Here is a 25,733-nt window from a genome sequence, read left to right as displayed (position 1 = left end):
CCAGTCAACGCCTAGCCCCAGCACGCAAGGGGGTCCATCGGGTCCCCCTGAAGGTGGAGAAGACCGAACATTAGTTAACCAACAATCCGAAAATGGCTTCCTGACGAACTAACGACTTTCCCTCAACCATGTATCTCCCGGTGTTGTTGGCGGTCGCGTTGGCTGCGCCCCGTGTTGTCTTCGCAGAGGATGAGCCCTGCGCGCGTGTCGCCCGTCTGGCGGAGGATGCCAACCAGAGGAAAAGTGCGGTTTTTTTTCTTTGGGATTGATTCGAAGGAGCAAGTTACTGACAATGATTCACAGCCTCGGCTCGCGTGCCGCTTGACCTGGCGCACGAGTGTCTGCTCTCGATGCCCTTTGACTCCGGTCGAGCTGTCACATTCTTGAACCAGCTGCGCAAGACGCTGGAGTTTCAGTCAACTGTTGATATTCTCAAAAGTATGTCAATTCATGATCTTATTACACTGGAACTAACGTGTCTCCAAGACCCCCCTTCCGGGTATATGATGCCTCCCACCGATCTGCTGGGAGGTGTTGATACGATCCTGGATAAAGCCCAGAATAAGGCCTATTCCAGCCAGTTTGAAATGGATTTGGACTTGTCGCTTCTCATTCAGTCAGCGTATGATGGCCACTTGACCCTCGAGCTGTGCTCGCAGACAGTCTTTCATTATCAGATTGATCTGCCTCTGGTGTCGGTATCGACTGATGGACTGGCGCTGCCACAGGTGTACACGTTAAGTAAGTTTCCGGCCCGAGAAGTGCTTGAACGTGAAGATTGACTCGCATAGGTGATTCGAAACTCCAGCAGACTGGTTCAACGGCTGTCTCGGCGCTTGTGTCTGTCAATGATACGGATGTGGCTCAGTATCTCGAATCTTATGCCTTGAGCCAGAGTCTCCAAGACAGAGATGCGCAGTATGTCTTCTAATTCAATTCACAGCTTTTTCTAATCGTATCAGGTACAACCGAGTGTTTCCGGCATTGGCCCGCAGCGTCACCAACACGCCCATCACGCCGAACGGAATCTGGTCTTCCACCAACACCTGGACAGACGATGCACGATTATCCCTCACGTTCGCCAATGGCAGCGTAACCACTGTCGAGCGAACCGCCGTCCCAGCAGAACGGTTCTTCTCGTACCAGAACGGCACAGAACTGTACAACATCTACTGCCTGCCACACGTCAGCTCATCTTCCTCCCTGCGCGCAACAGCCGCGGACGCCGAACAAGCATCCAACATCCCGGGCCTCCCCAATACAACCTGGACAAGCGATGGCGGTTCCATAGCCGGATATTTCTCCAACGCGCCCGACCTCCAAGACACGGGAATCATCTTCCTCCCCACCTTCGCGTCCAACCCACAAGACATCGCCGGCGTAGTCACGACCTTCCTGCAGAATGCCACCGCAGCAGGCAAGAAGAAGATCCTCATCGACGTCACTGCCAATCCGGGCGGCTACATGACCATCGGCATTGATCTATTTCGCATCTTCTTTCCCGACGCTTTTCCCTACACCGCAACGAGGTTCCGTGCCCACGAAGCAGCAAAGTACCTCACCATGGCATACTCGCGCTCCAACACTACGGACTCGAGTAATATCTTCGCGTACAAGCATATGGTCACACCAGATCAGAAAACCGGATTCGACGAGTGGGAAGATCTGTACGGTCCGCATGATATACTGGGTTCTGCTTCGTCGAGTCTGCTGGCGAACTTCAATTTCACTACCACTTCGACGAAATCATTCCCAATCAATGGCTACGGGCCTGTCCCGTTGAACCCCAGCCAGTCCCCGTTCTCAGCTGAGGATATTGCCATCGTACGTTCGGCCTCTCTCCGCCACCCTCCCTCAATATCATCTATCTCCTCCGACAGACTACATAATTACTAACAAATGACAAACAGATAACAGACGGCGACTGCGTCTCAACCTGCGCCTTCTTCGTGAAGCTAATGAAACGCGTGGGCGTACGCACCATCGTCTTCGGCGGCCGGCCCAAGAAGGCACCAATGCAAGGCGTCGGCGGCGTGAAGGGTGGCCAGTCGCTACAGATCAGCTATATCAACGGATACATCCAGCAAGCGGAGCAACTGATCGCCCAGTCAATGAACAGCTCGCCGCCGCTCCTCACGCCCGACCAGTGGCGCGCCTTTAACGCGTCCATCCCGAGCCTGGCACCGTCGCTGGTTTGGGGTGGGAGTGTGAATCTAAGGAATGAGTATGATCCCGATGACAGTCAGACGCCTTTGCAGTTTGTTTATGAGGCGGCGGAGTGTCGGCTTTTCTATACGTTGGAGAATTATCTAGGGGTGGAGAGTATTTGGGAGGCGGCAGCGAGGGCGATGTTTGGGGATGGAGGGTGTGTGGAGGGGTCGATGGGGGGAAAAGGGAGTTTGGATGCCTCTTGAGAGAGGTACGGCTGGCGTTTGTCTTGTTATTGCATGTTAGACAGAGAGAGTGGCATGTACACTGGGATGGACACATTGCATCAGATCGAAGAAAGAAGATCACACTTTACAAATAGAATCAGAGCACTCGAATTCTTTGAAAGATTTAGAAAAAGGTCAGTAGTTAATAAGACGAAAGATGCTGGTTTAAATTGAGATAGGAGACAAGACAATGGGGTTCACAATCTTGGATTATCGCAAACTGAAGCAAACCACTTTCAGTGCTTAGTACTCAGTTCGCACCTCAGGATCAACGTTAAGCAAGACTGCCGTGATCTCTGCCCACACCTTCTTCCTCACGACCGCCGCCTCGGGGCTTGTGACAATATTGCCAGGGCTAAAACACATCAGCGGCGCGAACTATCAGTTCTTGAACACAAGGGACGACTTACTCTGTAATAACCTGATTCTCCAACCACTTTCCATGAGTCTCCACTCCCTGGTTTGCTGCATGCAGCAATGTTTTGCTTCCCTCTTCCACCGTCCTAGCAATCAAAGCTTGGATCAGCTTCAGGATCCACGGCGCCTTCTCTCTAGTCAAGAGATCCGATTTGCAGAATCCCGGCGTCACGGCATTGACAATCACAAGGGGGTTTCCGGACTCATCACGAGGCACAAGTCGAGCTATTTCCATGGTAATGAAGAGATCCATGAGCTTAGTGACACCGTAGCGCTCGGTAGCTCCGCCTGCAGCCTGGGATTTCTTCCACTGTTCCTCGTCATTCAATATGGGAAGAATGTGCTTCTCATTTCGCTCGGGAAATTTGATTGTCTTGTGGATATCACTGGTAAGAATGGTCAGATGCGGCTGTGCTGATGGGTCTCGCTCTTTTGTTCGCAGCAGTAGCGGCAAAAGCTCCAGACTGAGGAGCGCGGTCGATAAAACATTGATCTGGATGCCTCGCTCCCACCCATCACAGGTAACAGCATACTCGACGGACGCAATCCCTGCGTTCATGATAGCCATGTCCAGTCGACCACCTTCTATGGCAACGTGTTTGCGAACCCGGGCTGCGAAGGTTTGGACGCTGGCAAATGATTCGAGATCGATCGGCCATACAAAAACCTTTCCCTTGTCGGTGCAACCGGTGCTTGCTTCGATGTTGGCTTTGGCATCTTCACCTTTGCTCAGGGTTCGAACGCCCAAAATGACCGTACCGGCGCCTAGGACGAGCGCGTGTCTGGCAGCTTCCCGACCAAGGCCGGTGTTTGCACCGGTGATGAGGATAGTCTTCCCCTGGATAACCGAGGGGGGTGGTAAAGTCAGTCTGGTGAATAGAAGGCCAAATAAACCACTCATGTTGGTTTTTTATGTCTTTGTATCCAGCAGAGGATTGAAATTTAGTAGGCTCTTACGATTATTGTTTATTCTGCTGAACGTCTTGCATCGTGAGAACTTTCTCAGGTGAGGATTGAAATGCTATCCGACGGATGAACCCCTGACCGATGAACCAGGGTATAGCAACCATTATCGCCGGATTTCTTTGTTTCTTTTTCTGTCTCCTGGTTCAGGACCTCTGAAGTCGGATGGAAGTCAGACCGAGGTCGCTAGATAAACTACATAGCTCGGAGATAAGCCGCTTTTAATTCCAGCTACGCTGTATGATCATGTGCATGCCCCAAATCTAGGGACATATACTATGGGAGGTGCGCCTACGTATAAGTATGCTTTATTAGTAGATTTATTGTTGAAATATCCTGTCATTCCTGTACACGATCTTGCATCTTCGGAACTTCATGAAGGCACTCCAGGCCCACCTCTAGCTGTAGCACAGCTTCGAGGGCCGCAATCGTGACAGCGTAGGTCTTGCGGCAGTTGTGTTGTAGGATTCGCATTAGTTCTCAGAAATGAGCATGTTCCCAATGACAGTCAGACGCCTTTGCAGTTTGTTTTATAAGGCGGCGGAGTGTCGGCTTTTTTTTTACGGTGGAGAATTATCTAGGGCTAGAGAGTATTTGGGAGGCGGCAGCGAGAGCGATGTTTGCGGATGGCGGGAGGAGCGTTGGATACCTCTTAACGGAGATAGGGCTACTTTGATGGCGTATTTCTTGTTATTGCATGTTAGACAGAGAAAGTGGCATGTCCACTCGGCCGGACACATACTACATCAGATCGAATGTTTACTAGTTAGCCCGCGGTACTTGGTTAAGTCTGGCCAACAGTTTGTTGTGCAACGAGGTAACTTGTGGCGTTTGCATTGAAGCCTAAGCACAGCACGCCTGATTTTCAAAATTCAGTCCGTATCCTGTAAGCTCGTAAAAGGGCCCCAGACGGGAGCCGTGATTGCCTTTTGTTTCTCTTCCCCTCCAACCTATTTAGGGTATTTTACCCACTTCCATCGCCGACACTCTAGATCTGGTCCTTTATTCTTCCGATTTCTATCATCATGCATTCGGCAACGTTCGTAGCCATTGTCGGGCTGCTAATAGGCGTGTATATTGTCACGCGGCGTAAATCAACTTCGTCTTTGCCCCTGCCGCCTGGCCCCAAGCCATTGCCGATAATTGGCAATGTCCACCAAGCTCCCAAGTCCCACGGCTGGAGGACGTATCGCGAATGGAGCAAGCAGTATGGGCCCATCGTTCACGTCAACCTGCTTGGACAGCCCGTTATCATTTTGTCTACGTCTGAAGTAGCCCACGACCTTCTAGCGAAGCGTGGAGCCATCTTTTCTGACCGACCTCGTCTTTTTGTAGGACTCCTCCTACTCTCCCCACCTTGGACGTGCAATATGAGCTAATCCGAACTGCAGTTGGCGACGGAGTTGGCCTTGAAAGGACTCAACATCCTCATGATGAATTACACCGAGCAATTCCGACAACATCAGAGGCTACAAGTCTCAGTGCTAAACGCGACGCCGGCAGCCGCCTATCTCCCCTTCCAGACTCTGGAATCACAGCAATTGATACACGATCTCCTAGAAAATGCGGGCGGCGCTGGTACCAATGTTCAAGGGCATTTTCAGCGCGCAGTCGCTAGCATCATCCATACGTTGCTGTATGGCTTCCGGGTCAAAGACTACAACGACCCAGTGCTTCGCGCCGTTATCAAACTCAACGATGAGTTCTCCGAGTTTATCAAGGTTGGAGCGCACATTGTTGACCAGTTCCCTGTTCTTAATAATCTTCCCAGCTTCTTGGCCCCATGGCAGGCAAAGGCTGAGAATCACTACACGACCAAGTATGATCTGCGCAACGAAAACTTTCGGCGGGGCTTGGAGTCGGACGCCTGGAATATATCAAAACATCTCAAGAAGACTGTCGAAAATGATGGCCTCGATATGCCCTTGGACGAGCTAGCGTTCGAGCTTGGTACCATGATCGACGCTGCCCTGGACGGCACTACAGATAGCTTGATCTGGTTTGTGGTGGCTTGCATCACACAAGACCAGGGCTTCGTCGCCAAGGCACGCAGGGAGCTGGATGCCGTTGTCGGGCACGACCGACTCCCAGTCCCAGATGACAAGCCCAACCTGCCGTATATCACCGCTATTGTCGAAGAGATATTCCGTTGGCGGCCCTTTGGCCCCGAGGGCGTCCCTCACTTGAACAAGGAGGAGACTACCTACAGCGGATATACTATTCCCAAGGGATCTGTTATTGTGCCCAACGTTTGGACAATCTCCCGGGAAGAGCCCTTGTTCGGCCCGGATCCCGACAATTTCATACCGGATCGCTGGCTCGACGAGGACGGCAAAACGCTCAAAGCCCTCCCCTCGGCCGTCTTCGGCTATGGGAGGCGGACCTGCCCTGGGCGGTATTTCGCCCGCAATGTTATCTGGATCGTCGTCGCCCAGTTGCTATGGTCATTCGACATCAAGGCTGGCCTGTCTGAGGAGACGGGCGAACCCATCCTTGTTGACCCTCTTGCATGCACCGACGGCCTGGTCCTGCGGGCCCTGGCTTTCAAGGCTTCATTTAACCCTCGTGGGCCTTGGGTGCGTGAAGTGATCGCTAGAGATGGTGACACTTATAGCAAGGATCATACGGCCCTGCTCAACCAAATTGGGGCAGAGTTCGCTAAGCTGTAGCCAGCTCTCTTCCCTTTTCCTTTCTCTCATAGTGCACACTTGTACAATTACCTACAAAGGGGTAACTACTAGCAATGGGTGTTGTGACGATGTGGATATGGCGAACTCTTAACATAATTTAAGGAACATCTAGGCTAATGGCGCCAGTATTCTACCTTGAACTTTGTATTACAGCAAACACATCGTCGTCATGAGATCAACTTTTCAATTCTCGTAACCCTTTCTTCATAACTCTATTCAAAAGGAACGTTTTCGAAACGAAGGCAAAGCACGACGAGCCACGGGCATGCCATGCAATGCAAATAGACAAGCACGCAGTTTCATCATGCGCGTTGCAGCCATATCCTCTGTAACATGAGAATCCGGAAGGGAGAGACTGATAACATCAATGCAATCCCTAGGATTCTCGGTCGATTTGTGCTGCTTCATACCCTGGGAAATTGGCGGAGTTTCACAACCCTCTCCTCCGGAGAACAGCGTCGCGGGCCGAATGGTGGATGGCCATTCACGGTGTGTAGCCTGTCGAACCACGGTGCGCGGCTAGCCGGAGGAGGGAAGGTGGCGAAACAGAAAGAGAGCGCAGAAAAGCCTTCCGGCACTCTTGCAGGGCAGAGAGCACGAGATGAAATAGGGGGTCGAGCTTAGAGCTCATCGACATCAATGTCCTTCTCATCCTCGCTTTCGCGATCCTCGTCGAACTCGACGTTATCCTCGAAGCCTTCGTGGCCATAGGTATCTGTCTCATTGATCTTGGCGCTCTCGGGCAACTCGCCGTAGGCCTTGAGGGAGCGGGCCTCGTCGGCGGTGTACTTCATGATCACGTCGCCTTTTTCGTCTTGGTAGTCGCGCAGCGAGAGCAGGATGATGTCGCCCTGGTTGATCCAGACCTTCTTACGCATTTTGCCGCGGATATGGGCCAGACGCTTCTCGCCGTCGAAGCAGAGAGCCTCGAGGCGGCCGTTGCCTAGCATCTTCACGACTTGTGCGTACTCTTGGCCTTCTTCTTTGAAGACCAGCTCGCGCTTCTCGTTGTCGTTTTCGTTCTTTCCACGACGACGGTTTTTACCGCCCTATTTGAGAGCCGTCAGTATTTGCTTTGTTTTTAGGTTGTTTGACAGTGATGATGGTTGGGGTGGCGGGGGTGTTGGTCGGGCACATTTCACATTTCAAACAAAGAGGGGCAGCAGCAGAGTTCTCATTCTTACCTTTCCCTTGTTCTTGGGCATGGCGGTGGGAGGGACCTGAGAAGAAGACTTGTCTCGGAGGTCGGTTCGTAGATCAACGAAGATATACGAAAGAAAGAAAGATGGTCCGGGACCGGTGTGGGTGAAGTGTAGGAGGGTAAGAGGGAGGAGTCCGTCCGAGTCTTTGTGTCGGTTCAAATCTCTGTGCTGACATAATCCATGTGGCGGTGGCTGCCTCAGGAACCATCTACACCGCTTGAACTAGTTTCTTCGTATTGTTCTCAGGTCCGACATATTATTATGATTCTCATAGCTTAAACCCTCAGCATGCCACCCTAGCCACTCCTCCGAACACTCCTACAGCCAACCTCCCTCCCTTCCCTCCTCGCAATGAAGCTGAACTCAAAGAATCTGGTGATGCGGTACAATGCGCAGCACATAATCCCCGCCATTGCAAAGCGCTACCTGTCCTCTCCCTTCCATCCGATCCGGCCCAAAATCGCACACATGTACGCCCACCGGGACCGGAACACGTTATGGTGGCAGGTGTCCATCGTACAGCTTCTGGAGTACAAGGGGGTGGTGCGCTCGTGGAGCCGCCGGCGAGCTCGCACCGCGTTCCGGAACGCGCTGAGGAAGCAGGGGTTTGATCCGGACGGCAAGCGGACGGCGGAGGGTCTGCTTCGTTATGAACGGGACCTGACGGGCTCGCTTGATATCCACCCTCGTCCGCAGAGCGTCCTGAGTAGCTTTGAGGATGTCCAGCGAGACGCTGATTCTCTTGTCGAGAGGATCTTGAGGCAGTGGGCGAGTGGTGCGAAAAGCGCAAGTGGCGAGGATGCGACTGTCTCTTCAAAGTCAGACAATCCATGACTCGTGGGTTCTCCTGACTTGTATCATATGGCGCTGTTATAGCTACTGTGGGTGCATTAGCATGGCGTTGGACTCGGCTGTACATTACTACATTTTCACATCCATCAATTTCATCAAAATTAGCAACATGTAATCCATTCATCAATCCATAATCATAGAATACGTATAATAATCGCCTTGGGATACCGGTGGTAAGTAAGTATAGAACAAAGGACTGAAGCTCCCGCGCCTCGAACCTGACCAACTGCCGATCTGGCGGAACCAAACACCTTCCCACTTTCACTCTCTCACCTCCCCCAGCAACATTTCCCCTTCTCCAACATCCACCATCATGTTGGTCTCCTTGACAGTCGGGAAGGTAGATGCCGGCGTCGCCGTGCTCTTGACCCAGGATAATCGCCTTGTAAGTTGCTGCCCCTGGTGATCGATGTGTGCCTGTCTGCCAGGCACTCACTGCGACCTTTGCCAGGAACACCTTTTAACACTCAGACAGATTGAATTCCCCTCAGTCCTCCTCCCCAGTAACATCGCCTCCGGCAGCATCGTCGACATCACGGTCGCGCGCAACCACGCCGCCGAAACAGCCAGCGCATCGGCCTTCCAGTCCCTTCAGAAGCGGATCCTGAACACATACGGCGTCAAGTCCCCTTCGCCGCCCGTACTCCGCCTCCGCAACGCCACGCAGACCTCGCTCGTCCTGGAATGGGACCCGATCGACCTGGCTACCGCGTCCGTCAAGTCGCTCTCCCTCTACCGTAATGGCTCCAAGGCCGGCTCCATCCCCCGCCCGCTCGAGACGCGCAGTACCAAGATCAGTGGCCTGGCCATTCACACCGAGTACACGTTCCGCCTCGTTCTACGCACCACCGCTGGCACATACCAGTCCGAGAAGCTGACCTGTCGCACACACAAGATGACCGACTTGTCAGGCATCACCGTGACCCCCGGCATCCTCGATCCGCAACGGAAGGAGGCTCTGGGCGCGGCACTGGACCGGATTGGTGGCAAGATGATTGATTCCGTCCGCATCGATACTACCCACTTTGTCTGTACGGAGGGACGGGGCCCGCTGTGGGAGAAGGCTGTGGAGATGAACATCCCTGTCGTGGTGCCTGAGTGGGTAGACCGTTGCGAAACAGAGGGGACCATCGCCGGGGTCCGAGGGTATTATCTCGATGCAGACCCGAAGGCACGCCAGCTGGGCCCGATTCACGGTTCTTCGCACCAGCGCACCACTTCGACTCTGTCGACATCCACCGTCGCCAACCAGGGCCGCCCCAGCTCGCAGCCTCAACAGAGCACCGAGCAGGTCCAGACCACAAACGAGCCTCCTTTGACGCCGTTCCCTGGCGGTGATCCGAGCGAGCGGCCACAAGCACAGGCGCACGAGGTCAGTTCGGAGGACGAGGAAGACGACCTACCCCCTCCGCCACCACCACCCAAGGATGAAGTGGAGGAGGAAATGCCCACAGAAGAACATGTTCATCAGAACGGCGAGGCACGATCCGAGACATCACCAGATGAGAACGAAGAAGAGAACGGTGTCGAGAAAGAGGAGTCAAGCACCCTGCCACAGAACATGCCCGAGGAAAAAGAAGAGCCCGTGCCGACGACGAGTAACGGCAGCAGCGTCAAGAACAAGGGCAAAGAGGGCGAGAGCGACTTCAACGAAGTCCCGCTCTAGGAGATCGCATTTCTTCCCTCTTGTCTTTCTTGCATTCTTTCGAGCCTGTCCACTTTGGCGTCTGTCTACAACTTAACTTATATCCCGTTCCTGCTTTGCGTTACGTTTGTCGATGAGGACGTATGGATTGGATGGTTCTGTCCTCTGCTGTGTTGTGTTCTTACTGTTTTATTGTACAGTACGTAGATAGTTCTTATAGTTTCTTCCTAATGCACCCTTGACTCATTAACTACAATATCAAAGAGTACGACCGTAGAAAACGCCATGGCCCAGATGTCCACGCCACATGCTACACTAACTCCCAAAACAAAAGGTCAACCCATAATCCTCGTCACTTCCAACCACTGTCCACGCGATCCCTCTAGTTCACTGTTCTAGAATGATATCCTTGGGCCGACCCATGCTGATAGTATGGGGGCGGTGCACCCTCTCCATTCTTCATTTGGGGCTCAACGGCGCGGGATTGCGACTGAGAATAGGCATTGTCCATCTGCGTTGGGTAGATGTAACCCACTTGTTGATTTTGACCGGGGCCATATTGCTGGTGGGGATAGGATTGGGTTTGGGTTTGGCTGTGGCCCTTGTCCTTTTTGTCTTGGTATTCATTTGCAGCTCTACCCAATATTGTTAGGATGTATGATCCTGAGAAGCCGTAGGGGAAGTAACTTACTTTGAGGCGGCTTTGATCAGGCCGTAGCCACCAGCCAGAGCAAGACCAGTCTTAATGAGGCCCATGGTGACTTGTCAAGAATTGGAGGATTCAATAAAGTGGACTGAGATTAGACAGATAGATGTCTCACAGCTTTAACTGTTTGAATGACGTGTGGTAGATTGAATGGATTGAAGTCAAGTCTCGGGGGTTTGAAGGCGTATTTAAGCTCGGAAACCTCAGCTGGTATCTATTATTTGAGGCAGTGCGAGTTCCTCTAATAGGTAGCATGATTCTGCAAATAGGCATTGTCATCATCGATGCCAAAATAGTCGGTGATTAGGCTTCAGTATTGAGATCCGGCACAGCCTTGTGGGTCTCCCCCAGCCAATTGACACCACCTCTTTATCACGCTATTCCCAAAAGTATGCAACAACGCGAAATCGAAAAGCCAAAACCCTTGCGTCTCCTCGAGGAATAAATCTGCTTTCTGCGCCTCCACCTTTCGAAAAAGACTGACTATCGCGAAACCGAGCTGATCCGCCCTAATTTTCTTCCGGTGCGATCTACTGCAGAGCCATGCCGCCGCGGTTGAATCATCGGAAATCCACTAGAGGATGTCTTCGATGCAAATCACGCAGGGTCAAGGTAAGAAATATATCAGTTTGGGGGACTGGTTTCGGTGAGAATGCCAACATCTTAGCAGTGCGATGAAACGCGGCCCAAATGCAGTCACTGCGCCCGCCACCGTGTTGCGTGCGAGTACCCTTCATTAACAACTCTTTTTTACGATCCCACTCAACCCAAGCCATCCAACACGCTGTCAAGATGCGCAACCCAAGAACCCCCCAAGCCCTCACTGCCTTTTCCAGAGCTTGGGGGAAGACGGATCCTTGAGTTACGCCTTATGCATCACTGGGTAACCGCCACTGCAAAAACGATGAACTCGGCCCAACTAGCGGGCGTTCGTGAAATGTGGGGTGTTTCAGTACCTCAAATGGCCTTTGAATATGAGCCTCTCCTTCACACATTACTTGCCCTGGGTGCGGCACACCGCGCCACACTCCTTCCAGGCGAAGCCAGTTCTTTGCGCCCCATATATCATTCTTACATCGCTTCCACTCTTCAGCGACACCGCCCGGTGGCAGCCAAGATTGATAAGAGTACAAGCGAATCTGTTTGCCTGAACGCTATATTAATCTCGCTATACGCTTTATTTCTGCGGTCGGAGCCTTCCACAGAACCATATGAGCCCCCATTGTTATGGCTCTCAATGGCACGCGGCATTCGAACTGTCCTGAAAGAGGTTTATCACGATTTGGTTCGGTCAAACTCGCGTTTATGTCCTTTACTGCTGGCCGAGCCAACTATTTGGTTCCAGGGACCCTACAAGGGCCCGAAAAAACCGTTCCATTTTCTGTTCGAATATCGTCGAGATGAAGAAGAGATGGATGATAAAACAGTGAAGGCATATCGTGACACCATCGCCTATCTAGAGCGTTTATACATGGCCATACAAACCAACGAGCCTGACTTCGTTGTTCGCAAGCTATTCACCGGGTTTCCGCCAATCGTACCGGGTGAATTCCTTGATTTTGTCTACGAGAGACGACCACGGGCGTTGGTGATCATGGCATACTTCTTCGCGTTGGCGAAAAATATTGAGGATACTTGGTGGCTCCGTGGGATCCCTGAGCGAGAGGTGCGCGGCATCAACAGTATCGTGCCTCCTGAGTGGAAGTGGACTATGGGTTGGGCTCTCAATTTAATCTCCGAAGAGAAAGAGGCACCTAAGAGCGAACCCACCGTTCCTCAGGTGAATCGGAGTGTGATAGATTCTTTATTTGGATAGTTAATGTACCATATCACGATAAGGGACTTCAAGAAGAACGTATCTATCTCTTGACTTGCAATTTCCGGCGGATCGTACAAACTGGCGTTCTCGCCAAGGGTGACAACCGCCTCATGTCAATTGCCAAGCACACTCCGTAGACTACTCAGCTCCGTTTCACATCTTGAGTGAGTGAAGTATAGCATTTCTTGTCCTCAAACAAATTTGACATGCGCGAAAACCCACGCCAAGACTCGGTTTCGGTTTCTTTCCTATATCCTCCAAGTGCTCCGTGCAGCCAATCAGAGCCCTAACAGGCGCTGATCTGCACATTGAATATTTTGCTGGCTCACAGCCCCCAACATCACAGCCCAAAATGGTGGGCCCCAGGTAGCTCTCTGTGGCTGTCGAGAACAGACTGATAAAAATAAAATAGAATTTCAAACCACGGTAGCAGATATAAAATGGCCGGGGTCTTCCAGGGCCATTTGCATCTCATCTTTTCAGTTCGTCTATAAGAATCAAGCTATATCCAAATCTGTCATTAGACTCGGATATTCTACAAAGCCAACTTTTGTGCTCCCATTCCACCATGACATCTGCAGCCGAAGCCCTCGAACTAGCCAACATAGCCTTTTATGCCTTGGCTACTCTTCCCGCAATCTACTGCTTCATAAAACACGGCAAGCACGGGATCCTAGGCTGGCTCTATGTGATAATCATGTGTGGTCTACGCCTGGCTGGCAACGGCATGGCCTATCATGCGCTTTCCACAACCGGCAAGCCCAATACTGCTGCTTCCATCATCGTCGGAATTGGTATGTCTCCTCTTCTTTTCGCAGCCTTGGGGATTATGCGCGAGTCGTAAGTTCTCTTTTCTTCGTTCTCGTGGATACCTTAACGGTCCTAATACGATCCCAGCAACGCCTCTATCCAGTCAACCCTTTCTCCTTTTCTGGGGCTTGCTGGCACGCTCATCCCCCATCTTGTCATTGGAGGAGGAATCGGTCTGGCAGCCGCCAGTAGCAAGAATCCCACGTTGTTGAAAGTTGGCATGATCGTCTTTGCCATGGGTTGGCTTATCGTCACTGGATTAGTTGTTCTGTCTTTCAAAGCAAAGGCACACAGCTGCCGACTTCCAGGAGAAAAGAAGGTATGAAATTTCCTCGCCCGCGCAGTTTCATGAGTTGCTAGCTGACATCTGTATAGCTGCTTCTTGCTCTGATCGTTGCTATGCCACTTATTGGGGTACGGGTCATCTACGCTATTGCTGCAACATTCATATACGGATATTCATCTGCAGCCAGTATGCCCGTACAAGTGGTCTTTGGCACCCTACCAGAGTTTCTGGTTATGATTACCTACCTTTCGGCTGGCATTGTGACTCGGAACCTGGCCCGTGACCGTCTGGAAAAGTCATCGGTAACCGACACCACGGCCGATACCTCTGTCTCAGACCCGGCCTATAACATGGCATACACAAATGTATAATATATGCGTGGCTCTCTTTTTGTGACAGTTTAGTACAGGCTAGATGTATGGGATTCTTACTTTAGGCATAACATTGGACAGATAAGGCGTCAAATAGGATCAATGGCTCATATATCTTGGGTTGCAAGCGAGTAATGAGAAAACCGAAGATAATCAAAATGTTTTCCAGTCAAGCTTTCTTCTTAAGCACTCCCCAAATCCTGGGCAAGCAACTATACGGATCATCGGCCACCTCAATGTCACCGGGGTTCTCCCACTCTCCAGCAGCAAGGATATCCGCCTTGATGTCCCGATTCAGACAACACCCGACGAGTGCGCTCCAAGCAGGATTCCAACAAGCTATTCTCATATTAGCCCTTCCACACAGCTTCCAAAGCAACACTCTCAATCCGACAACCAATACGTACCTTGCACCATAGCCGTAACAGTATCCTTATTCCTCGTATGTTCCCAAAATACAAAACTGCCCCCTGGCCTTAACAACTTCCACAGAGCCCTCATCACACTCTTCACATCCCGCACCGAACACAATACCTGAATACTTACCACAGTATCCATACTCCCCTCTGTAATCCCCTCCCTCATCAAAATATCGCTTTCTTCAACACCACACGCTAGAAACTTATACTTATCTTGGAGATCAAGTTTCTTGAGCTTTACGGCAACTGGGTTTTCAAAGTTGGGGTTAGGGTCAACGGCGTATATGATGTCTACCAGAGATGGATCGTAGCGGTGGATCTGGTTGCCTGGTCCGGGGCCGAGTTCGAGTATTTTGCCTTGAGCGGCGCGGACAAGGGAGGGGACAGAGGTGGTGTTTTCATAGGCGATGAAACCGGAGGCTGTGCACGCGAGTCAGTATGTAAGGGTTCGGGTTGAGGAGAGGGAATTTACAAGTTAATATGAACAGTTTTGCTACAGCAGCGTCTCGAATTCGTTGGGGATGTGTAAGAGAAGCGAGACCGTCTTTGCGAATGGCTTTTTTGAAAGCGCGGTAGTGCACTATTTTGGAGAATTAGTATGTTGGTACAGGTGACGATAAGGAGCGAGAATTACATTTGACGGATACCCAGACGAGCCGGAATGGTCCTAAGATGCCACTGAGGCGACCTTGATCAGCCATAGAGCTTTATTTAACAAAACTGTAAGCATATTGATGATCATATAGTGAGGTGATAGTGGTATGCGTACTCACGTAATGCAAGCGAGGACTTGTGTAAGAAAGTAAAAATTGTATAAGGATATAACACACCAGGGGAGTAGCCCAATATATAAGAAAGAAAGTTGGGGGTGTGGGGGCAATCTCTCAGATGCACTCCAATCTTTCAGAATGTCTTATATGCGGGCCACTAACCTAATCGGTAAGCGAGCGCCGCACCCAACCAACTACTAATATTTTAAATCGATTTATTAGACCACCAACCCCATCAATTTCAAATTACTACCTAACAGACCTATTAGGCAAAAGCGTTTTCTTATGCTCAGACTGATTATACTCGCTGCATCGCAAGGGAACGCGTCTGATCGGCTGTGAAGCTAAAGCATCTGCTTCCAGGAGCGGGGGAGGCAATTTGGGCTTCATTCGCCTGACTCCTCGACTCTCTAGCTTCCAGTAGACTAAAGCCCTCTGTATGAGCCACGCCCTTAGTCGTTTTCGTGCGCTTTTTCTTTGTGCTGCATTTTCAGCGCGCAAATTGCGATTTCCCTCCGTAAGAATTGGAGCTATATGCATCGTGAGTTGGCATGCTTTGACTAGCCGATCGAACGCCGTATCTGTCAGAGTAGGGGGCTTTGTAATCGAAGACTAGTCAGGAATTTGATTGAAGAAGCTCGTCGATTCAATTATTTAAGATTTACTAGCGATTTGGGGCTCTATACACTCGATTAGCTACCTAGTCGACTACCTAAGGGAGTAGGTGTCCGAAGTTGAATAATTGGTTTTGTCGTCACCTAACCTAGATTATATGGTACTAAACAGCTGCTTTAGATGCATTTTGGATAGTAGCATGATTAAATGCTTGAATGCACGCATTTAGGGTTGCGGTGATGGAATTAGTCTTGTTGATAGTTGACTCCGCATAGAGTTCGGCAGAACCCACAAATGGGTCCAAACCTTGGACCCATTACCCGCCGCCCCGTTACCCACAACGAGCTTCTTCAGCGATAAAGCTTGTATGAGACGCATTGTATTTACCATCAATTCCATTCAGTATTCAGGCCGATCTCACTTAAGAAGACTTACCTTACATTGACTTATTAGTTGATTTACCAGCAGAGCAAGTAGCTCAAGCCGAACGGACTCGCTATGATATGATTTCTATACATTCTATCATCAATGTCGTAAATAAGTGACATGCTAGTCCCCGAGATGCAGAAATTCAATCTTGCAAACCGAAACAAAACCGGGAGAAGGCGTAAGTGTAAGAAAAGAGAATGCGCAACCCAAACTGAAACTCAAGCCGCCACTTGTAGACGGGCAGATCTGAATCAATCAATCAGTTCACGTTGCGGACAACGTAGTCGATAGCCTGCGCGACGTAGGCGACATTCTTCTTGCTCACTGGATTGATGTGGATTAGCATTGGAATCTAGTGTCAAGTCAAGGTGCTCCTTACGGCCGCTAATAGACGCTCGTCCCGATTTGAGCAGGTAGATATGGTACTGATCCTTGAGAGCGTAGACCTGCTTCAGGGTCAGACCGGTGTAGGAGAACATGCCATTCTGGACATGATGTACATTAGCAAAACGCACTCAGGCTGCAACAATGAACGAAAGACTCAACTCACCTGCTGAACAATATGCTCCCACGTCCCCGGCGTCTGCAGTCTCACAAGCTCAGCATACAGCGCCTCACGCATCGACCGGATACGCGAGCTCATCACCCTCAAATCCTCATGCCACTCCTTGACCAGCGCCTCATCACTAAGCACCTTCTTCACAATCGCCGTGCCAGCACGCGGACCCATGCTGAACTCGCCGCGGATCAAATGGCACAGATTATTAACCACCACATCGCGCAGACTACTCGACGCCCGATTGGTAACGTAGTGAAACGCGCCAACGCGGTCGCCATACAATCCAAAGTTCTTAGAGAAGCTCTGCGCAACACACATCTCCATATCCGGCTTCTCAGTAAAGAAATACCTCACCGCCCAAGCATCTTCTTCCACCGACCCGGAAGCAAAACCCTGGTACGCGGAGTCGAAGAAAGGGAAGAGTTTCTTGCGCTCGCAGAGTTCGGCGATGGCAATCCACTGCTCCTTGCTTGGATCCAGACCGGTGGGATTATGCGCGCACGCGTGGAGAAGCACCACGTCGCCTTCCTCGGCGTCGTTCTCAAGAGTGCTCATCATGCCGTCGAAATCGAATGCCCGCGTCGACGCGTGGTAGTATGGGTACGTCTTGCGCGGAATCCCAGCCAGTTCCCAGATCGTCATGTGGTTCGCCCAGGAGGGATTCGAGAGCCACACCGAGCGCGGTCTCATGTGGTGCGCCAGGAACAAAGCGCCGAGGTGGTTCGCGCCGGTCCCGGCCACCGTCTGGACAGTTGCAATGCGCGCCTTTGCCTCTTCTTCACTGGGCTTTCCCTCAAATCCAAACATCAGATCCCGCGCCAAGGGCAGGAACGGCGCATCGCCTTCGATGGCCGTGTACTCGTGGCGGAAGGCGTCAGACTCAGCCTCGAGCTCCTTCTCGGCCTTTTGCACCACGGGGAGTGGCCATGGCTTGCCGTCGTCGGTGCGGTAGACGCCCACGCCCAGACTCACTTTCTGGGGGTGAGTGTCGACGCCGAAGGCGTGGTTCAGAGCGAAGATCTCGTCCGGTGGCACGGGGGCCACGTTTAGGCGGGATGTTACTTTCGCCATGGTGATGGTCGTATAATTTCGTTGTTGTGTCAGGATTTGGAGGGGGCGTTGGAAAAGTTGTATGAGTTGCAATTCTGTAGTTTACTTCAATTGGAGTGTAATCGTGAAGAAGCTGTCAAGTAACGAAATGCTGGATCGGATCAAAATGCCGGCGCTGAGTCAACCGATATCGCTCCCTTTTTTTTTCCCGAGCCGCGGGAAGACCCGCTTAGCCACGGATGCTCCCATAGTACCGTCAACAAGAATGAGGTAATGTATTGTTTCTTGCTTTTGGCTGTGGCAGGGAGGGGATGGGCCGTGGATAGCCTGGGTGAGTTGAGTGAGTGAGTGAAGACGAGGGAAGTGGTTGGGTTGGGTCGGGTGTCACGCATCATCGAGGACGTCATTTGGCGCTGGCAGGGTGCTGCTATAGGCTGGTGTGTGGTACATAGTAGCGATTGCTATTCTCATAGAACCTATCTGGTAGGATGATGGTGTACAGTCTGTCCCGAAACTGGTGTCGCCACTTGCACTCTTTGATTGAAGCCAAGTACACTATCCTCGCTGGTCAATCACTGAGCGGCTCCAATAATCGCGGCTTCCGTCGTTATCGAGACTAGGATGCAGATTACGATTTCTGCGGCCGCCGGCATGGCTGAGATTACGATAGGCAAAGTAAAAATACCAAAGAAGCCGGCTTCGACCATGCGGCCGCGCTTCAAAGCGGCATACATATTCTCAATCTAGTCATCCAAACCAGGGCAGTCCTCGCTAGTCACACTGACAATAGAGGTGTAAGGGGATGGATCCGTCCAAATAAGGTTGAAACTAAAGTCATAGTCAGATCATATCGTCTAATTTAAAGTCGTTTTTTCCATACCTATCGGAGGGGTAAGAGGGCGCATCATCGTCACCAAGGGCAGAAACGATATCGGTCAATGCATCGTGCTCCCAGCAGATAAGGATGTTGCCGGCTCCAGTGTAGCCATCAACAACACTCTGGACACAATCAGAATCGTCACGCTGGCAAGACGTGTCAACGGTAAGTCCAAGGCTCTGTGCCAGAGGAAGAACTGTGTCGTAGGGGCGCTGTTGCGAGCCATCTGATTTAAATTAGTGAGTTACCTCATGAGCCATGGATTTGTTCTTCTTCGTTGTTCACCCATATGAAGCCAAGAAAACCAAAGATTTAACAATTTACATACCGGACTGCGGGGTCTGAGCCATAATATGTCCAATGTTGTAAGAGGAGCTGGTAGAGAACACATTCACAAGGCATTGAGCACGCTCCTCGCCCTGACTATTCAAGCCGTCTCCGCTGGAAGGCTTCTCCCCGTGGCGGATAAGGTAGACAGTAGATTTAGCAGTGGCAGTGGCCAGCAGCATAGCCGCCACAATGGACTTCGAACCGACCATGTTTCGAGGATCTCACTTAGGAGGAATGTACGATAGTGTTGAGAGCAGAAACCTGGAATTGATTTTAGGTCTACAGAGTACAAAAGTAAGCACCCCGGCGTAGCTTTTATATCTGAGGACCTTTGGAGCTCAGAATTGTACAAGCAATGCCATCGTTAGGCGACAGTCGGCAATATGAAAAGTTAAAATATGCTATACCTATTCAGATCTTCTAGGTTGTAGATCTCTAGGCTAAAGCTACGATCTAACTGCAAAGCAGCAAAAGTAGTCTCGCAATACGAGGCACGTGGGAACAGAACTTCACTTTTGCGGGATCCCATGAAAATCAAATGCAGCTAAAACTAGACAAGAAGGTCTGCGTTGCTGAATGTAACATCATGGGTCAAATCTCAACTGTGACTGGGTGCGAAACGGCTAAGAAAGGGGTCTTATTTCCGGATGCCCTATTTTTCTTAGTCTGTTTTAAATTTTGACACCAATGGAGACACCTCTCAATTGTTCAATGCATCAAAGGTCCAAAGAATCCCACTTAACGCAGACCAAATAGGCCCTATTAGGGAGGCCGGATTCATCAATAACACATGGGTAAAGCCAAGCGTCTGATAGGCTTGGCGATCGGGAAATGCAGAGCGAGATTGAACAGAATCTTCAAGAGCCGAAGACCTCAATTGTACGGATATTGTGTCTGCGCGTGATCAAGAATGTAGGGATGTACAGTCGCGGCTTCTGCTTTGGACGACCAGTTTCGACCATACTCGTTCTTACATCCCTAGGGCAGGATTGCTACAAATCGCTCCGTATTGACAGTACCAACTCTGAGTATGTCAGTCTGGAACTCAGTCCAGATTATCGACTATCATCCCTTCCACTAGAATCTCTAATAGCAGAAGGTCGCCGACTGCCCACACGGTCTTGAGCCAGCTGTGCGCCCCGTTGCGTACGGCATCGCTCGCATTTAACTCCGCCGAATGTCAGTACCTTGCAGCCAGCAACCTATACCATTTGCTATACAGATAGTTCTCCACTGCAGATCATGTCGTCGATAAGCTCGTGCTTTGAGGGGCTACGTTAATCAAGGATCTGCGCGTGCTAAGGTACGATGGTTTTCGAAGTGTAGGTGTCAGGTGTATCGAACGTACAAGAGAACACACCCCGCTATATATCCTGGCAACTAGGGTTTGAGAAATAATCGAAGAGTGTAGGAGGTGACCCCAGTTACGGGACGTACTGTATTGACTGTGGTGAGTTAACTCAGTGCTGATCAAGTATAGGTATACTGAACAGGATATATATTTCCACCGCGGTAGATATAGATCTGTCCCTAGTGTAGCTCTTTCCCCGCATCCTCTCACCCTGATTCTACAACCATCACTTCCATCACGATGAGCACAACTCCAAACCCAGCAGGCGACAAAGCCCTACACAACTTCCGCATCCCGGAAATCCACCAACCCCTGCACAACAGCATCCCGCCCTCGCTACTCCCTCGCTTCGATCCGATCTACGTTCAATACTACAACGCCTTCAACGCTGGACGACTACACACCCACGAAGTGCCCATCGAAGAGTATCGCCGCAATCCGGGCAAGTACGCCATCAGCTACGGCCGAGCCCCCGGCCCACGGATCTTCCGCATCACAGAGCAGAAATGCCCCGTGGCAGGGGGAGGGGAGATCACGATCCGCATCTTTGAGCCTGCGCCTAAGCCAAACCAGAAGAAACGAGCGGTCTATGTTAACTTCCATGGCGGTGGATGGGTCTTCGGTGGCCTCGCCTTTGATCACGATTTCTGTAAACGGCTCGTCAACCGTCTGGATGGTGATCTCGTCGCCTTTGATGTTGATTACCGGCTCGCGCCTGAGCATCGGTATCCCACTGCCATAGACGATTGCTGGGCGGCGTTCAACTGGGTAATGAAGCACCCTCCAATATCCCCGTCACAGCGCTGATTTTGTGTCTATCAGATCCGCAACGAGAAGGCAGCCGAGCTGAACCTCGACCGCGATCGCTTCGCCGTCGGCGGCGTCTCAGCCGGAGGCCATCTCTCCGCTGTGATCAGCCATCTCTGCCGCGATGCGCACATCCCGCTGCGACTGCAGGTCCTGACGGTCCCCGTCTGCGACCTGCACAGTGTGTTCACACCGAACGGCGACTTCGACCGCGATAACTGCCCCTACGAATCCTACCGCGAGATGGAGTTTACGCCCGCCCTCCCCGCGGCGCGCATGGCGTACTTCCATCGTCATTTCCTGGGCGAGACTCGCCCGGCAGCCTCTGACCAGGTGAGCCGTCCTCAACTGACGTATGGAGCAGGGACAATGCTAACTGGGAGCAGGATTGGAAGATATCACCCATGCGCGCGACCAACATGGCGGGTCTTGCTCCGGCGCTCGTGCACACGGCCGAGCTGGACCCTCTGCGTGACGAGGGCGAGGCGTATGCGCGCAAACTGGAGGAGGCAGGCAACCGCGTGGAGGTGATTCGGGTGCCGGGAGTGCCGCACACGTTCCCGATACTGGACGGAATCCTCAAGGGCGGCAGACAGTACAACGCGAGAGTGGTGGAAGCGCTGCAGCGAGAACTACAAAGAGAGTAAACATTTAGCCATGACCGTACAAATACCATGTTACAGCCCTAATGGTCACCGGAACCCCCTGTATTCATGTAATCCACCAACCGGGAACTTTCGGCATCCACAACCGAGTCCGTTTCGGGCGCATTTTTGTCCCTTTTTGTCCTTTTGCTCGAATTTTTCATTCTCAGCGAGAGCCATTGACTCGATTCGATACCATGAACGCCTCTGTCTCGCGTGCCGCGGTGCGCTCGTTCGCACATGCTCGGCCCTTGTGCGCGCGTGCGCCGGCCTGGGCTTCCCGACTGCACAGCAATAGCCGACTACTACCACAGTCGAGCTTCCCCCGCCTGCAGTCTGTCTCTTCTGTCAACTCCGCGAGAGCTTTTGGCACAACTGTTAGAATGGTATGTTGTTATCCATTTCGGGTCATGGGTGATACTGACGGTTTAGTCTTCCGCCCGGATTGAGAGCGATGCCTTTGGTGAGATCCAGGTGTGTATTTCCCTCGAAAATGATGTCAGGCAGGGCTTTGGGGTTGACCATTCATTCTCTAGGTCCCTGCGGACAAGTACTGGGGTGCCCAGACCCAGCGGTAAGACGAGACACACCTTCACACCCGAATACACATTGACGGAGATCCCCCAACAGCTCCCTGGGCAATTTCGACATCAACCAGCCCCAGGACCGCATGCCCGCTCCCGTGATCAAGGCCTTCGGCATCCTGAAGGGCGCGGCAGCCACTGTCAACATGAAATATGGTCTGGACCCCAAGATCGGTGCGGCCATCCAGCAGGCCGCGGCCGAGGTGGCCGAGGGCAAGCTGCTCGACCACTTCCCGCTGGTCGTTTGGCAGACCGGCTCGGGCACGCAGTCCAACATGAACTCCAACGAGGTCATCTCCAACCGCGCCATTGAGATCCTGGGCGGCACGATGGGCTCCAAGAAGCCCGTCCACCCTAACGATCACGTCAACATGTCCGCCTCGTCCAACGACTCCTTCCCGACCGTTATGCACATCGCCGCCGTGCTCGAGCTGGAGAACACACTGCTGCCATCGCTCAAGAACCTCCGCAATGCCCTCCAGACCAAAGTGGAAGCCTTCGAGCACATCATCAAAATCGGCCGCACCCACCTCCAGGACGCCACGCCGCTCACCCTCGGCCAGGAGTTCTCCGGCTACGTCGCCCAGCTGGACCGCAACATCGAGCGCGTCCAGACCTCCCTGCCTCACCTGCGCCAGCTAGCCCAGGGCGGCACGGCCGTGGGCACGGGACTGAACACCTTCAAGGGATTCGACGAAGCCGTTGCGGCCGAGATCAGCAAGATGACCGGCACGGAGTTCAAGACCGCGCCGAACAAGTTCGAGGTGCTGGCCGCGCATGACTCCGTCGTCGAAGCCTCCGGATCGCTCAACACCCTCGCCTGCTCGCTGTTCAAGATCGCCCAGGACGTGCGCTACCTCGGCTCCGGCCCGCGCTGCGGTCTCGGCGAGCTGAATCTGCCCGAGAACGAGCCCGGCTCGTCCATCATGCCTGGCAAGGTTAACCCCACCCAGTGCGAGGCCCTGACTATGGTCTGCGCTCAGGTTATGGGTAACCACGTCGCTGCGACTGTCGGTGGCATGAACGGCCAGTTCGAGCTGAATGTCTTCAAGCCAGTCATGATTCGCAACCTGCTGCACAGCGTGCGCATCCTGTCTGATGGCATGGATAGCTTCCGTGTGCATTTGGTGGATGGTCTGGGGGCGAACGAGGAGCGCATTAACTCGCTCCTTCACGAGAGGTAAATATCCTCCCCAACAACCCGGACCTCCCTCTTTTCTGCTGTATTGTATAGTTATTGATTGGAGCATTGCTAACTTTGATTCTATCAGTTTGATGCTGGTCACCTGCCTGAACCCGGTGATCGGCTACGACATGGCCTCGAAGGTGGCTAAGAACGCTCACAAGAAGGGTCTGACGTTGAAGCAGAGCGCGATGGAGCTCAAGGCCCTCAGCGAGGAAGACTTTGACAAGCACGTTCGTCCCGAGCTGATGCTCGCTCCTAAGGAGAAGAAATAGGTGCATTGCACCGCCATCTATGTGATAGATAGATAACCCGTTGGGTCTGTACAATTGAAGCATTCTTTTTGGTCAGATGGAAGACAGTAGTGATCCGATCGGAGTTATAAATAGCATCTTCAGGTTTTCGGCATGAATAGACGACAAGTACAGTATGTAAAAATAAAAAAAAGGAAGAACAACGACAAGAAATCAACCCCACCCACACATTCCATTCCCAATGACCCAATTCATGGTTCAGTGCGGCATGTATTAATAGCACTGCCCCTGGGCGTGTCTCACCTTCGGAGCGGCGAACCGGTGTTGATCCTTTGACACCTCCGCTTTTTTTTCTGGCTTCATTCCACATCGTTCTTTCTTCCTCCTTGCTCCTTTCTTGTCTCTTGTTCGCATCTCCCTCCTCTCTCTATCTTCTCAATCTCCCCAGAACCAGCTTGGTCCACTCACTCCGACTACCCTACTCTTATCTCAATCTACTCGAAACACAAACACACCCCTCCATCACCACCACCAACCATCCCCTGACCAGGCGGACTCACCATCACAACCACCACCCCGACCACCACCTCCCAAAAATGACCGCCCAACCGATCACACCACCCACGCTCCATACAAGCCCCGCGAAACCCCCAATGTCTTCCACAATCACCCCAATCAGCTCCCCTCAAGACAACATCGACGGCCCTCTCTTCCCCTCCAGCCTGATCAGCCCCGAAATAATCGCCGTCCTCCCAACAGACTACACAATCCGCCCGCTCCGCCGCTCAGACTACCACAGGGGCTACCTGGACGTGCTCCGTGTCCTGACAACCGTCGGTGACATCAGCGCCGAGCAGTGGGACGCGCGGTTCGACTGGATCTGCTCCCGCAATGACGAGTATTACCTGCTTGTTGTGTGTGATGGCGATGATCGGGTCGTTGGTACGGGGAGCTTGATTGTCGAGCGCAAGTTTATCCATGAGCTCGGTCTTGTGGGCCATATTGAGGATATTGCTGTTGAGAAGGGACAGCAGGGGAAGAAGTTGGGATTGAGGATTATTCAGGCGTTGGATTATGTTGCTGCCAAGGTTGGGTGTTATAAGGTGCGTTCGTCCTTTTTCTTTCGTTTTCGTTTCGTTTCTTTCCTCTGTGGGTGATGGGTGACTGACTGGTTCTTGCAGAGTATCCTCGACTGCTCCGAGGTCAACGAGGGCTTCTACGTCAAGTGCGGCTTCAAGCGCGCCGGCCTGGAAATGGCTCATTACTACTGAGTCTTTCTCTTTTTCTTGTTTGGTGCATGGCGTTTTAGGGGATCGTATCGTATCGGATGATCTGCCGCACATAATGGATAGAGTGTGCTAATTTCGTTCCCATCGTGGTCCGTCATATAGCTGGGATTGTAGTGGGGACGGCATCCGCGGTGGTATACCTTGCGAGACTGGAGAAAATCCTTGGCCGTGTTGTTTCTATAGAGGAGGGGTACGCAATAATGTAGCCAGGCAGGAATTGAAATTGTGTGTTGGGCATTTATCCTGTAACTATGATCATCTTCTCCGATCATTGTTCCGTTGCTCTGTAACATTCGATGGGCTGGGATAGTAGTTGCTACGAGCATACATGTCGCAGGATTACAGTAGAGTTATCTACCTTGAATGATGAATGGTA

The 25,733-nt window shown here is 51.9% G+C and overlaps 15 protein-coding genes across 15 annotated transcripts; 9 read left to right on the top strand and 6 right to left on the bottom strand.

Moving 5' to 3' along the window:
• Positions 1 to 128: 128 nt before the first annotated feature.
• On the top strand, positions 129 to 2,414 carry N7474_002419 (Interphotoreceptor retinol-binding; the record flags this gene model as incomplete). The annotated part of the gene is made up of 6 exons (XM_057193834.1): positions 129 to 243; positions 304 to 438; positions 487 to 741; positions 792 to 918; positions 963 to 1,824; positions 1,911 to 2,414. The coding sequence occupies 6 exons, from the start codon at positions 129 to 131 to the stop codon at positions 2,412 to 2,414; spliced, it is 1,998 nt and encodes a 665-aa protein (XP_057055189.1).
• Positions 2,415 to 2,678: 264 nt separating this feature from the next.
• N7474_002418 (putative short-chain dehydrogenase) lies at positions 2,679 to 3,753 on the bottom strand (the record flags this gene model as incomplete). Its single annotated transcript, XM_057193833.1, has 2 exons — positions 2,679 to 2,790; positions 2,846 to 3,753. The coding sequence occupies 2 exons, from the start codon at positions 3,751 to 3,753 to the stop codon at positions 2,679 to 2,681; spliced, it is 1,020 nt and encodes a 339-aa protein (XP_057055188.1).
• A 1,087-nt stretch (positions 3,754 to 4,840) lies between these two features.
• Positions 4,841 to 6,484, top strand: N7474_002417 (cytochrome P450; the record flags this gene model as incomplete). The annotated part of the gene is made up of 2 exons (XM_057193832.1): positions 4,841 to 5,146; positions 5,207 to 6,484. 2 exons carry the CDS (start codon positions 4,841 to 4,843, stop codon positions 6,482 to 6,484), a joined length of 1,584 nt encoding a protein of 527 aa, XP_057055187.1.
• Positions 6,485 to 7,125: 641 nt separating this feature from the next.
• On the bottom strand, positions 7,126 to 7,710 carry N7474_002416 (translation initiation complex factor eIF1A; the record flags this gene model as incomplete). The annotated part of the gene is made up of 2 exons (XM_057193831.1): positions 7,126 to 7,554; positions 7,690 to 7,710. The coding sequence occupies 2 exons, from the start codon at positions 7,708 to 7,710 to the stop codon at positions 7,126 to 7,128; spliced, it is 450 nt and encodes a 149-aa protein (XP_057055186.1).
• Positions 7,711 to 8,058: 348 nt separating this feature from the next.
• On the top strand, positions 8,059 to 8,541 carry N7474_002415 (uncharacterized protein; the record flags this gene model as incomplete). The annotated part of the gene is made up of 1 exon (XM_057193830.1): positions 8,059 to 8,541. One exon carries the CDS (start codon positions 8,059 to 8,061, stop codon positions 8,539 to 8,541), a length of 483 nt encoding a protein of 160 aa, XP_057055185.1.
• Positions 8,542 to 8,872: 331 nt separating this feature from the next.
• N7474_002414 (putative chitin biosynthesis protein (Chs5)) lies at positions 8,873 to 10,225 on the top strand (the record flags this gene model as incomplete). The annotated part of the gene is made up of 2 exons (XM_057193829.1): positions 8,873 to 8,944; positions 9,035 to 10,225. The coding sequence occupies 2 exons, from the start codon at positions 8,873 to 8,875 to the stop codon at positions 10,223 to 10,225; spliced, it is 1,263 nt and encodes a 420-aa protein (XP_057055184.1).
• A 361-nt stretch (positions 10,226 to 10,586) lies between these two features.
• On the bottom strand, positions 10,587 to 10,960 carry N7474_002413 (uncharacterized protein; the record flags this gene model as incomplete). Its single annotated transcript, XM_057193828.1, has 2 exons — positions 10,587 to 10,839; positions 10,896 to 10,960. 2 exons carry the CDS (start codon positions 10,958 to 10,960, stop codon positions 10,587 to 10,589), a joined length of 318 nt encoding a protein of 105 aa, XP_057055183.1.
• An 854-nt stretch (positions 10,961 to 11,814) lies between these two features.
• On the top strand, positions 11,815 to 12,726 carry N7474_002412 (uncharacterized protein; the record flags this gene model as incomplete). The annotated part of the gene is made up of 1 exon (XM_057193827.1): positions 11,815 to 12,726. The coding sequence occupies one exon, from the start codon at positions 11,815 to 11,817 to the stop codon at positions 12,724 to 12,726; it is 912 nt and encodes a 303-aa protein (XP_057055182.1).
• A 571-nt stretch (positions 12,727 to 13,297) lies between these two features.
• N7474_002411 (uncharacterized protein) lies at positions 13,298 to 14,196 on the top strand (the record flags this gene model as incomplete). Its single annotated transcript, XM_057193826.1, has 3 exons — positions 13,298 to 13,569; positions 13,627 to 13,858; positions 13,915 to 14,196. 3 exons carry the CDS (start codon positions 13,298 to 13,300, stop codon positions 14,194 to 14,196), a joined length of 786 nt encoding a protein of 261 aa, XP_057055181.1.
• Positions 14,197 to 14,365: 169 nt separating this feature from the next.
• Positions 14,366 to 15,316, bottom strand: N7474_002410 (uncharacterized protein; the record flags this gene model as incomplete). Its single annotated transcript, XM_057193825.1, has 4 exons — positions 14,366 to 14,535; positions 14,604 to 15,035; positions 15,088 to 15,195; positions 15,250 to 15,316. 4 exons carry the CDS (start codon positions 15,314 to 15,316, stop codon positions 14,366 to 14,368), a joined length of 777 nt encoding a protein of 258 aa, XP_057055180.1.
• Positions 15,317 to 16,688: 1,372 nt separating this feature from the next.
• On the bottom strand, positions 16,689 to 18,059 carry N7474_002409 (putative aspartate transaminase; the record flags this gene model as incomplete). The annotated part of the gene is made up of 3 exons (XM_057193824.1): positions 16,689 to 16,753; positions 16,809 to 16,914; positions 16,980 to 18,059. 3 exons carry the CDS (start codon positions 18,057 to 18,059, stop codon positions 16,689 to 16,691), a joined length of 1,251 nt encoding a protein of 416 aa, XP_057055179.1.
• A 722-nt stretch (positions 18,060 to 18,781) lies between these two features.
• Positions 18,782 to 19,454, bottom strand: N7474_002408 (uncharacterized protein; the record flags this gene model as incomplete). Its single annotated transcript, XM_057193823.1, has 3 exons — positions 18,782 to 18,866; positions 18,919 to 19,141; positions 19,244 to 19,454. 3 exons carry the CDS (start codon positions 19,452 to 19,454, stop codon positions 18,782 to 18,784), a joined length of 519 nt encoding a protein of 172 aa, XP_057055178.1.
• A 1,382-nt stretch (positions 19,455 to 20,836) lies between these two features.
• Positions 20,837 to 22,050, top strand: N7474_002407 (alpha/beta hydrolase; the record flags this gene model as incomplete). The annotated part of the gene is made up of 3 exons (XM_057193822.1): positions 20,837 to 21,364; positions 21,419 to 21,736; positions 21,790 to 22,050. 3 exons carry the CDS (start codon positions 20,837 to 20,839, stop codon positions 22,048 to 22,050), a joined length of 1,107 nt encoding a protein of 368 aa, XP_057055177.1.
• A 194-nt stretch (positions 22,051 to 22,244) lies between these two features.
• On the top strand, positions 22,245 to 24,089 carry N7474_002406 (class II fumarate hydratase; the record flags this gene model as incomplete). Its single annotated transcript, XM_057193821.1, has 5 exons — positions 22,245 to 22,433; positions 22,480 to 22,521; positions 22,584 to 22,621; positions 22,678 to 23,811; positions 23,903 to 24,089. 5 exons carry the CDS (start codon positions 22,245 to 22,247, stop codon positions 24,087 to 24,089), a joined length of 1,590 nt encoding a protein of 529 aa, XP_057055176.1.
• Positions 24,090 to 24,664: 575 nt separating this feature from the next.
• gup1 (glucosamine 6-phosphate N-acetyltransferase) lies at positions 24,665 to 25,339 on the top strand (the record flags this gene model as incomplete). Its single annotated transcript, XM_057193820.1, has 2 exons — positions 24,665 to 25,171; positions 25,250 to 25,339. 2 exons carry the CDS (start codon positions 24,665 to 24,667, stop codon positions 25,337 to 25,339), a joined length of 597 nt encoding a protein of 198 aa, XP_057055175.1.
• Between the last annotated feature and the right edge of the window lie 394 nt (positions 25,340 to 25,733).

This window comes from Penicillium riverlandense, assembly GCF_028828495.1.
Source record: "Penicillium riverlandense strain IBT 135883 chromosome Unknown utg000002l_segment0_segment0, whole genome shotgun sequence".
Lineage (NCBI taxonomy): Eukaryota > Fungi > Ascomycota > Eurotiomycetes > Eurotiales > Aspergillaceae > Penicillium > Penicillium riverlandense.
This window is presented reverse-complemented; position numbering and strand designations above follow the sequence as displayed.